Source organism: Eutrigla gurnardus, assembly GCF_963514095.1.
Source record: "Eutrigla gurnardus genome assembly, chromosome: 15".
Lineage (NCBI taxonomy): Eukaryota > Metazoa > Chordata > Actinopteri > Perciformes > Triglidae > Eutrigla > Eutrigla gurnardus.
Genome location: NC_139938.1, coordinates 16,912,417 through 16,923,226, shown reverse-complemented (window position 1 = coordinate 16,923,226; position 10,810 = coordinate 16,912,417). Strand labels below are relative to the sequence as shown.

The 10,810-nt window shown below is 45.7% G+C and overlaps 1 protein-coding gene across 2 annotated transcripts in view; it reads left to right on the top strand.

The window, feature by feature from the left end:
• The first annotated feature begins 549 nt into the window (after nucleotides 1-549).
• fstl4 (follistatin-like 4) overlaps nucleotides 550-10,810 on the top strand; it is a 172,398-nt gene continuing 162,137 nt past the window's right edge. Inside the window, exon 1 of one of the 2 annotated variants that reach the window (XM_084029131.1) lies at nucleotides 550-792. Coding sequence is in view for 1 of the 2 variants with exons in the window: in XM_084029130.1 (XP_083885256.1) it covers nucleotides 9,914-9,931 (18 nt within the window). In the remaining variant the exon portion in view is untranslated. Of the gene's footprint in view, nucleotides 793-9,911; nucleotides 9,932-10,810 lie in introns of those variants that run through there. The other variant, XM_084029130.1, reaches the window with a different exon arrangement.

Below are 10,810 nucleotides of genomic sequence, written 5' to 3'. Positions count from 1 at the left end.
AAAACAACAGGAGGTCCCAAAACATAACATAATACAATACAAACATAAAGTTAGAAGAAACTAAATGAAGCCAACAATTCAGGAGGACGTTTGTAATTAGTTAAGAAGGGACTTGACAAAAGCTGTGGAGCTGACTGAACGAGGTCTTTAAACACACACACACACACACACACACACACACACACACACACACACACACACACACACACACATTCATTCCCTAAACTGTCAACGTTCACCAAATGTCCGATCCAACATCCCAAATAAACCATCTGCGCCCCATCTTCAGATTTCTGCTTCTCTCTCCAGAGGTCCTCACTAGTGCCTAAACACACACACACACACACACACACACACACACACACACACACACACACACACACACACACACACGCACGCGCAGGTGTCGCTTTCCAGTGCCACGAATCTGCAGATGCAGCCTCACCGCATTTGGCGTGCAGCGGCTGACGTCACGAGGAGGAGAGCGGCGCGAGAGCAGTTGAAATAGGGCAGAGCACGAGCGCAGCGCTGAGAGGAACCCGAGCCGGAGGAGCTGAAGGATGGCGAGCCGCTGCTGAGAGTTCGGGACGCGCTACCCGCCGCTGGAACGTCCGCAGCTGCTTCCCTCCCCCGACACGCCGGACGGTGATCCACCTGAACCCCGCTTTAAACCCCGCCGAGCCGGGAGGACAGGAGTGGAACTAAAAGAAGCAGTTTTTTGGTGTCTGCGAGGGGAATCTGTGGCATATTTTTCACTCCCTGTTTTTGTGTGTGTGCCTCGGAATACCACAGGTAAGCCGGGACGCTGTATTCCTAATGCGGGATGGGCATGGGGGGGTGCTCCGAGTCCGAGGCGGGCTCAAAGTCGCATGCGTTGTGTTTCACAAGTTTCCCGGTCGGTGTCGGCGGGTGCGTGGCGCTGCTGCAGCCGGCGCTGCTTGCATCGGGAGTGAGTGGAAACTAAACAGGGTGGCGGTGGCGTGCTTTAATTTTGAATTAGTTTGTGAGTAGCCGAGGAGGGGAAGGCATCAATAATGGAGAGAGAGAGAGAGGCAGAAAGAGACGTGTGAGGTGCAGCCTTATAGCGCAGGGCGATGTCAATGACAGTCTGTGACAGTGTTTGACACCGCCGTGTCGCCTTTTGTCTGTTGCGATGAATCACTCGATGTGACCAGACAACAGCTTCTTGTGTCTCTATATCTATCTATCTATACCACCAACAACAGCATAGTGTTTGATACACGGCTCCGGGAGGACTTCCTCCGCTCCCGATGCGCCAGGTTTGCTGAAGCGGCAGCAGAGGTGCTGAAATGATAACAGAGTGAGACACGCACATCCCTCCCTGAGGCTCTCTGCTGACCAGACACCCCCACCACCACCACCACCACCAGAACCAGCACCACCTCCTCTCCCGGTCCGGGGAAGACTTCATCTCAAACATGCAAACACTCTTCCCCAACTCAAGAGGAGATGTTCGTGTCTGATTGTGTTAAATGAGCTGCTCCGGCGCTCTCTCATGGGAGAATGCTATCAGTGTCACCAGAGAGCCGACACAGCGGCAGCAAAGCCTCCGTGACGGCCAGCGGAGTGGGAAATGAGGGTCGGTCGGCGCGCTGTTATAGCGGATAGCCGCCGGAGCTGTCCGTGGTGCTGAACTCCGCTCCGCTCTCCAGCCCGTCTCTCTCTGGCTCCTGCTGGATCCTCTCCCCCTCTCCACCTGGAACCAGATACAGGAACCAGCATCCAGCAGCACAATTAAGACCATTCATCACTGTGCTATCTGTGAGAAACGGCTTGAAACATCCCAGAACCCCCTTCAGCTCCTCCAACTCTCAACTCGGGCACGTCGCTTCACACACACACACACACACACACACACACACACACACACACACACACACACGCAGGCACATGCAAAGCCCTGGATCGATATCCTGCCCTGGCTCCTGAATGATTATATTGTGCCTGGTCTGGAAATTTACAGTTGCATGCATCCTTCAGGCATTAGTTTGTCATCCATTGCGGGGGGGGTAAAGAAGGGAGCAAGTAGACAATAAATGTGACGTGTGATTTCTGGCTTCTTGTGGTCCATTTGCTGTGCATTCAACAGTTAGATTGATTGTGTTTTTCCAGGGTGAAGCCACTCCTAATCACCACTGAGATCACCTCACTCCAATTTAAAAATGATTAAGCGAAGGATAAAGGGAATAAATCGGAACAAGATCACGGATGAGAGCAGTTTTCAGGCTGCAGGAGATGTTTTATTTTGGTGTGTGTGTGTGTGTGTGTGTGTGTGTGTGTGTGTGTGAGACACTTCATGTTCTGAATCCTGCCAGAGCAGTTCTGCAGCCCACCCTGGGGTCAGAGTCAGCGGGTTGAGAAATAATGATGTGGCCCAGAATAGTGACTCAGTCGGGCTTATTACAGTTTGCAATCTGGTGTGTAACTTATTAGCTGTCTCGCAGAGAGCCATTACAGCGCGGCGTCCAGCAGATTACAGCTGCTTGTTGTGCTTCAGACGGCCTAATATTCGGATGACTCACACACTTACAGATTGACACTGACGACACAATGGCATATAGTCACACTGGTGTTTTCTACACACACACACACACACACACTCCTCCCCTCACGAAGCACTTAAAACCCCCCACAAAAGCCAGAATCAGCTTGAAGCAGCGCATGCAGAAGTGCACGTGTGCAGGCTGTCATGCACGTTAGTCGTACAAAGCAAAAAAAAAATTCAAGGGTGGCAGCGAACGTCTTTGTGTGTTCAGGCTGAGGGAGAGATTTCACACGCTTCCAGGTCTTGCATGTTAAGCTCTTCTTAGTGCATCAGGCTGTTTAACGGTGTCTTCAGGCTGGATTTAGACCATCACAAGTCCGAGTGACTTTATGAGTGAAAGATAAGCTGGAGGAAGATTCTCCTCTCTAATAAACTGTTCAACACATCTACACTTTTGGTTGCTTTGTTCTTGTCAAGTTCAGAGGGACAAGTGGATTTTGTGGTAAGAGTAGCTTCTGTCAGAGTCGCCATGTTGATGCTCGAACAAAAATACGGATTTTTCGGTGGGAGTGGTCTAGTTTCGGGGATATCGGCTGTAGAGATGTCTGCCTTCGGTCCGGTGTAATGTGATGATATGTCTTGTGATGCTCAAAGTGGAGAAACTCAACAGCAACGTCTCCAGAAATCATGACCCGGTACCTCGAGATAATCCACGGATAATTGTTGTGAGCATTTTAATGTAGGAATTATTTTCTTTCGAAGTTCCTACATAAAAACTGCTGCTGACAAGCAGGTTTGTGGATTATTTAGAGTCGCCAGAAATATATCTTTCTGCTACTTTGAGCACCACAGGCCGAGGGCCACCTAGTCCAGTGATACTCAAGAGGAGGCAGACGTGTCCGATATCTTCACAACTGACAGCGAAACAATCCTGCTCGATAAATGGCACTGCAGGTCGGAGGAGAAATATGTATTTCTGAATATGTGATCATGGGATAAACTGTCCATTACAGCCAAACAGAAGCGTGAGAAAATAATGTATGCACATACAGAGTGACCTGTAAGACCTCACCGCTCGTCTCGGTTGGTTTTATAATATGATGAATGTGATGCTTTATTGATCCCAGCATCTGAAAGGTCAGAGGTCAGAGGTCAAGCTCAGCGACTGAACAGCGGATTGGAGGTCAGTGTCTTCCTCCAGGTCATTTCAGCTGACAAGGGAGGCTGAAAAACAGGTTGTTCTGGTAAAAAAGCACACTCTCTCGACTTGACCTCACATTCCTAAACGCTGACAAAGAGGGAAGCCTGAGAGATGGAGGGTGGATGCAGAAAACATGTCCAAAAGCAAGAGATCAGAGATATCCCACATGCTACTGCTGCCATAGTGTCGGTCCAAATGAAACATCATGTTCATGAAGGTGTATTAAGGAGGAAATAGGCTGCAGGACAGAATTTTTGTTTTTGTACAAGCATGACATCACTTGGAAAACTTGGCACTTGCTCGTGCCACTTTAAAGTGCTTGTTCTGAGGATATTTAATGTGAAAGGATAGAACAGGGTTTATTTAAAACATTTAGAACACATTAATTATAACCTCCATCAAGGAGGTTGTGTTTTTCGGTTTGTTTGTCTGGAAGAGTGCAGCAGGGCCGAGGAAGAACCCGTTAAACTTTGGAAAGCAGGAGTCTCAGTCTCTCAGAGGTCAGAGGAGTTATTGTGGTAGATATTTGGAGTTCCAGATGGCAGATACACAAGCAAATAATGTGTGAAACAATGTTTTCTTTCATTTTCTCCTTTCTTTGTTTTGTTCCGATACAGTAGATATGACACACTTTTTTAAAAATACAATTAGTGTACAAAAATACAATGAGATGCTGCAGGCTGTAAACATACAAACCATGTAAAAAAGCCTTGGATGACATGTTCATAAATGAGATTTTCATATCAATTATAATGCCCCACTGGTGAACAGTGACATTCTTGGCATCACGTCGTGGGAACCCCACGCAGAGCTTGTCTAATCAGGAGTGAAATTTATTTCCCTACAACAAAGCCATCCCCTCGGGGAAACCGAGCCCACTTCCTCTGCCTTTTTTTTAAATATATTTTACGCCCGGTGACTTTGATTTGTATGGCTTTTTGCAAAAAAATGTTCCCAAAGAAATATAATGAGCCGTGCTCCAAAAAACAAAGGTAAAAATGAATTGCACACGATGAGTCACAGTCTTGTGGGTTGGCTCTTTGGCCGTGCACTCACGTCCTGATGGGGCCGACGAGATTAGTTTTAAATTGAACTGATGAAACTCTTTCTCGTGGGCTTAGCTGCACTCATACACAGTGAAATTGTAACGTGATTAACATGACAATGATGGGAGTTTAATATAAATGACAGTGAAAGCACAGCGGATACTGTATCCTTTGTATTCCATTGCTGTGGCTGTCTCACCTGAAGAGTCCTCTGTACTCCCCGCGGGGGAACAAGGCCCTCAAAACACGGGCAACACGCTTCACTTGAAATTCCGATCACTAATGTTGAACTTCTAGAAATGACCTTTACCGCCGCGTCCCATATGAACACAGCGGCTGAGCTCAAGAGCATCGGCGCTGCAGCTCTGAGCAAAGAGCGCTCGCTGAACGGGAGGAAACTGACGAAAGAGTCGGCCGGGAGGGAGAAACGCGTGGAGGGGTTACGGAAAGGTCGCGGCGGCATATCTGTTTTTCTGCAGCGAAAGTCAGTCAGCCATCTGCTTTTATGTAGTCAGTTGTCACTCCACTCTCGAGTTGTTTTTGTGGGTTTCACGTTTGGAGAGGTGGTGCAATTCAAGGCTCGACTCACTCTTTGTAACACACAAACCATTGTCTCTCCTACCTGCTGCTCACTGAAACACACTCAAGTGGAGAAAGTCATCATTGATCCGCTTCTTTTCTCATGAACATGGTTTGTTGCTAAGGCAAAAGAGCGAGAGGATGAGGAACACGGATGAAAGGCAGCATCATATTCGATGCAACATCTCTGATTTAGGTGTGGAAGCTGTGGAAAGTGTCGTTCGAGCTGAGATGATCTTGTCACTCATGAACCGATCCCAAGGTCAAGGATGAACTTGAACTGCACTTGAGTTTTTAACCTTAAAGATTTCAGCCACAACATTTTTCAGGTATCTGGACTTTAATTGAGTATTTATTTTCTTTTTTTAACTTCCTGCATAATAAAACAAATATCTGTAATTTCCACTCCTCACATTTTCAAATTTGGAAATACATTGTTTTTTAAAATCGTGGCGAAGCCGCGGTGCATGACTACCATGACAACCACTGGGACGGAGAATGACAGCCTGTCAACCAATCAAACCCCTCTGTGAACCTCCATAAATAAATAAATATGCTTATATTCACAGTACAGTCCCAGCATCCACTGAGCATTTAGGGCAGAATATGACAATGGTGTATATAAGTACACACGTTTCTCCTCCACAAAGTGCCTCTGAAGAGCCGTTCATGCTTTCGAGGCTGCTTTTCCCTTCGTTAGCGACGCAGACCTCTTTCGTATTGTTTTCTCACGACTTCCTGTTAGCCGGACAGACATCTCTGCTCCGGCACCGCTGATCCCCCTGATATCCTATTTGCTCTTGCAGCCGTGTCATACAGCCTGCAGGGGATTTCAGGATTTAACAAGTCACTCGCTGTTTGTGTGTCTTTCAGCCCCACCTGACAAGCAAGATGTGGGATTTAACACCCGAGGGCTGCTGATCTGGTCAGGGGAACTTGTCAGAGAAAAAAGCCAAAAGTCAATATGAGTGTTGAGTAAGAAAAAAGGAAAGAGGGAGAGGTAGAGAGCATGAAGCAGAGAGGAGGAGCCTCTTTTATCTCTCTGGTCTCAGGATGAGGTCTTATTACTTCAGGAGATTGATACTGAGATAATAAGAAGAGTCCAAGCTGATGAATATATATCTGGCCTTGCTAAAGCACCATAACCTGCGTTGGGTTTAGCGTGAGGACACTTCTCTCTTAAGCATCTTGTTTCTCTGCAAAATCAATAAATTAACATTTCTATCTCTGCTGCATTGTGGGTTTTTATTTTTTTATCTTATTTATTGCGCAGTTTTTCATCCACAAACTGACTAGATTCGTTTTTCTTTTCACCCGATTCCCTGCATTAATCAAAAGGAGCGAACCAGTGTTTTTGCACGTTTTAGGCCAATTACTAAGAATCAGACATGCTTAACTTCACAGCTGTATAAGTCACTTTGCTTTTTTTTTTTAAGATGGATTTTCCTCCTCAGAATATTTTATTTATTTCCTCTATTTATTTCAACACGCTGGAAAAATCACATCAGTAATTAGCAGTTTCTTCTAGGATAACTTGGTGATTTCAACTAAATATCTGGTTCGTGAGCTGCTAAAACACTCCACCATGTTCCCCAGCTGGTATTAACTCTGTCTGTCGGTGGTTTGTTGCTGGAATATAAAGGTTTAAGCTGAAAAAGTGGATGATGAGAGTTGACACAGCAAGTTGTGACCTGTGAAACCAAAACAACGAGCCGAAAGACTCTAAAGGGCTCTGCAGAGTTGAGGGAAACCCCACTTGGGTGATAAAGTACTTTTGTTTCCTGACCTCAATGAAAACATGTCACATGACACATAGTTTGTTTGATTATTGATCACTGCAGCTTTAGGGCTTCTTTTTACATAATTGATTCTCAGCAACCAATGAATGAGCTCCAAACTTAGCTCAACACAAACCCTGAGCTGCATGACGCACATTAAATCTGAGTTACTATTTTCATCGTGAGGCGTTCAGGGTGCTCCTGGTGAGTCACATTGAGGCGCTCAGCAACGCCAAAGCAGCACACTTATCCAAAACTATTTCACAACACAAAACCACCACAGGCTCCGTCTGATTGAGGCCCCAAAATGTGAAAAAGAAAACGCTGGTACGGTGAACAAAAGGGAAATCGCCCTCACCAGACTGATAACGGCTAAGAATGTCTGGATATTCCCTTTCAAGTTCCACCCGCCAACAGTCAGCATTGATTAGATCTTTTCTTTCTTAATTAGTTCCACCTTGTCAGAGTAAAATCCTTTTAATTGTGAGCCGTCTGGATGTGCAGCTGATAAGGCCGAGGCGTTCACCTCCGTCTCCTTTCCGAGGGGCAGCAGCGCTCCTGAGTCTTCTACATTACAGTGAATGACAGTTCGTAACCTTATCTTTCCGGGCTACTGTGCTGTAGAAATCCTCTTCGGGGCATTTGGCAGAGCATCCTGAGATTCATCACGTCTTGTTATATAAAAATATATAAATATATATAAGAGAGCGAGAGAAAAAAAGCCCTGAAACGATGCGTATCCTGTTCACCTGGAGTGTCTGGGGAGATAACTAGGGTTAGAGTGTCTGATGCATGGCTGACAGACAGATTGTACCCCCTCCCCCCCCCACCTCAACCACACCGAAACAAGAGTGAAATATAAACGCGACGCGAAAACATTCGGGCAAAGGCGATCCCCTCGATGGCGGCGCTTCAAGTGACGCAGGCGTGTGTCTGAGGCGGGGAGGCTGTTTGAACCCTGAGTGCAGGCGGCAGCTGCAGAATGATGGTAGAGATTTCACACAGGAGGAGTAGCGGTAGAGAGGAGAGTAGGTTTTTTTTCGAAAATGGGGCATGCACTATTCCAGAAAAAACCCTCTACTTTTACAAAATGATTGACGGTAGAAAATCTTCTGCTTGCAGAAGGGTAGCGGGGTTAAGAAGCTGACAAAGCGGATAACTCTTACAAAAACAACTCATTAATTGAGGAATACTTTCTAAAAATACACCGATGTGGGGAGCTTTTACGTCAGAGCTGGGAAAAGCTACCGTACATTGTCAGCATGTGGCGTTCGGCTTTCACAGATGTTATTTTTTTTGCCTCTCTCTCTTTCTCCCTCCGTTGTGATCTGTTTTAAATACTCAGAGGAGGAAGCACGCCGAATGTCGTATCGGAGCTGCACGCGTCATTTGTAAACCGTGACAGCGAACGCACCTGGAGCGCAGCGAGCAGGAAGCTCAGCCTGATCGTCTGACGTTGTCTCAGGGCTCGGTTAGAGGCCTTCGCCTGCTGACATCACAGAGAGAGACGGCGAGGCCGCAGGACTTCACGCAGCCATCATTTGCATTCGTAGCCTTAGAATCTCATCCGTTCAGTCCTTTGGCTCCACCTCTGCTTATATGACACTGGTTGAAAATCACTGACTATACAGCTGAGTATATAGTGTGTGTGTGTGTATATATATATATATGTATAAGATTTAGCATTCTGGTTCTTCTATTATGTTTTTCCTGGTTTCATCCGTGTTCTCTTGTGAGTTTCCAGTTGGTTTCTTCTGAATTAGTGACTGCCACTGGACTTCCAGCTTGTAAGACCTTTTAAAAAATACATAATTGCTTCCTTATCTGTGTTCCAAAGTGTATTCCCGGAACATTACAGTTAACTGTGAAAGTGAACCAAGCGGTAATGTTCGCCGTGGGACTCTGACTTCGTTCTGTTTGTTTGCATGTGGAGAGGAGGAGGGCCCTTAGTGTGCTGTACAACTGGAGGTTGGTACACAGGGAGACACCTGGGGGTTGAGGACTTTCTTTAGACATCCCTGATTCCCAGTATGCTCACCCTCAGCTCCACTCCTGTCTGCTAGGTTCCAGTCAGGGTTTACTTCAGTAGAGCTCAGTCTACCTGTTGAAACCGCCGTCCGCTGCCATTCATGTTGAAACGGTGTGTAAAAATGCTCTGAGACTGTTCTTTATCTAATTCAACCTTGTGAAACTCTTGTGTGTTTTTTGTTAATTACTGTATTCTAATAAAAACCATTCAAATTCATTCATTGACGTCATCCCGTCTGCGTCAGAAGCTAGAAGCAGGTTCTGGGTGCAAATGTTATTAATGTCCGGTTGCTTCCGGTTAACGTAAGTTGCCCGGGTGGAGTTTGGCGTTAATGTCCATTTCAAAAGAATCCCATATCGGCGTACGCCGATTTCAATAACACGCACACCCTCTCGACTCACGTGTTCCCCTTCGCTGCATCTCATTGGGCTAAAGTTCTCGGGCGCCTCTGATTATATTTCGTAACCAGGAAGCGGCGATAAGTGACGCTTGGTTTGCGATCCGGAATCCAACGTAGAGAAGAAGAAACCAGTCTGAACAACTTCCCAACACGTCCCAGTATAAAAATGAGGAACACGTACTGGGAGGAGCTGGAAATCATTCATTTATGGCGGACTGTGTCATTCGGAGCCTAGAAGTCTTTCAGCCAATCGTTGAGCTGCTTCATACTTTAGGCTCCGCCCTCAGAGCTGTCAATCACAGCAGAGCCGAGACGTTGGGCCGCACATTATTACGGAAAAAACTGAATTTCAAACTGGAATCTGAGCTAGAAGGATGATTTTTAACGACGAGGTGAGTTTTAAACCCAAACCTTTTCAGATACAATCTATCATGTGTATTAAATATGGACGAAACGTAAACAAACTAGCTAAAAAACAAACAAACATAAGGTAATGTAAGCTAGCTGGCCGATGTTGTCATGAATAAGACGTGTAGTAACACTGGTTTGGTGCTTTTTAACGTCAGTTTAAGGTGGAAACACCACAATTAACAGGAAGCATCAGTCAGCATGATGCTCTCTAGGATCCATACATGATATTATATTATACATGATATTAGCAACACATTTCACTTTTAGCTGTACTTTCTGGCCTGTTTACTGAACATTATCCGTCCAAAATACAGTATCATCATTTTATAACTGACACCAGATGAAGATGCTCTTATCAGGATGACACTGACATTTCAAATATCAACATGCAATCATCTTTATGCTCGTGTGTTTTCGTGTTTTCATTGAGACATCTTTGCAGGCATTTAATATAAACAGTGAGTGAAAATGTGTATTTTAATGACACAGAATGGGGGGAAAAAAAGCTGCTCCTGGCTGAATGTGTCTAAAGACAACATGAGATGTCACCTTCCTTCGAATGCCTCATCTTAAAATGTGATGGCTAGCAGATGGTGCTTTACTGTGGCTGAGCGCTGCACATTAAGTCATGTTTAGCGGACTATTCCCTTCAAGATAGAAAGCTTCATTTCCTGGATCGTCAGCTCCCCCAAACAACCGAATCTGGTTCAGTTGTCACATATTTTTGATTTGTTATTATCAGTGTATTTGACACTCACAGCTTCATTGACACGTATTACTTGCTCTCATACTGCAATCCCAGTGCAAGAGGCAAAAGTAGATACCTTAATCCATACAGAAATGCACCCTTCCCTCTTGGA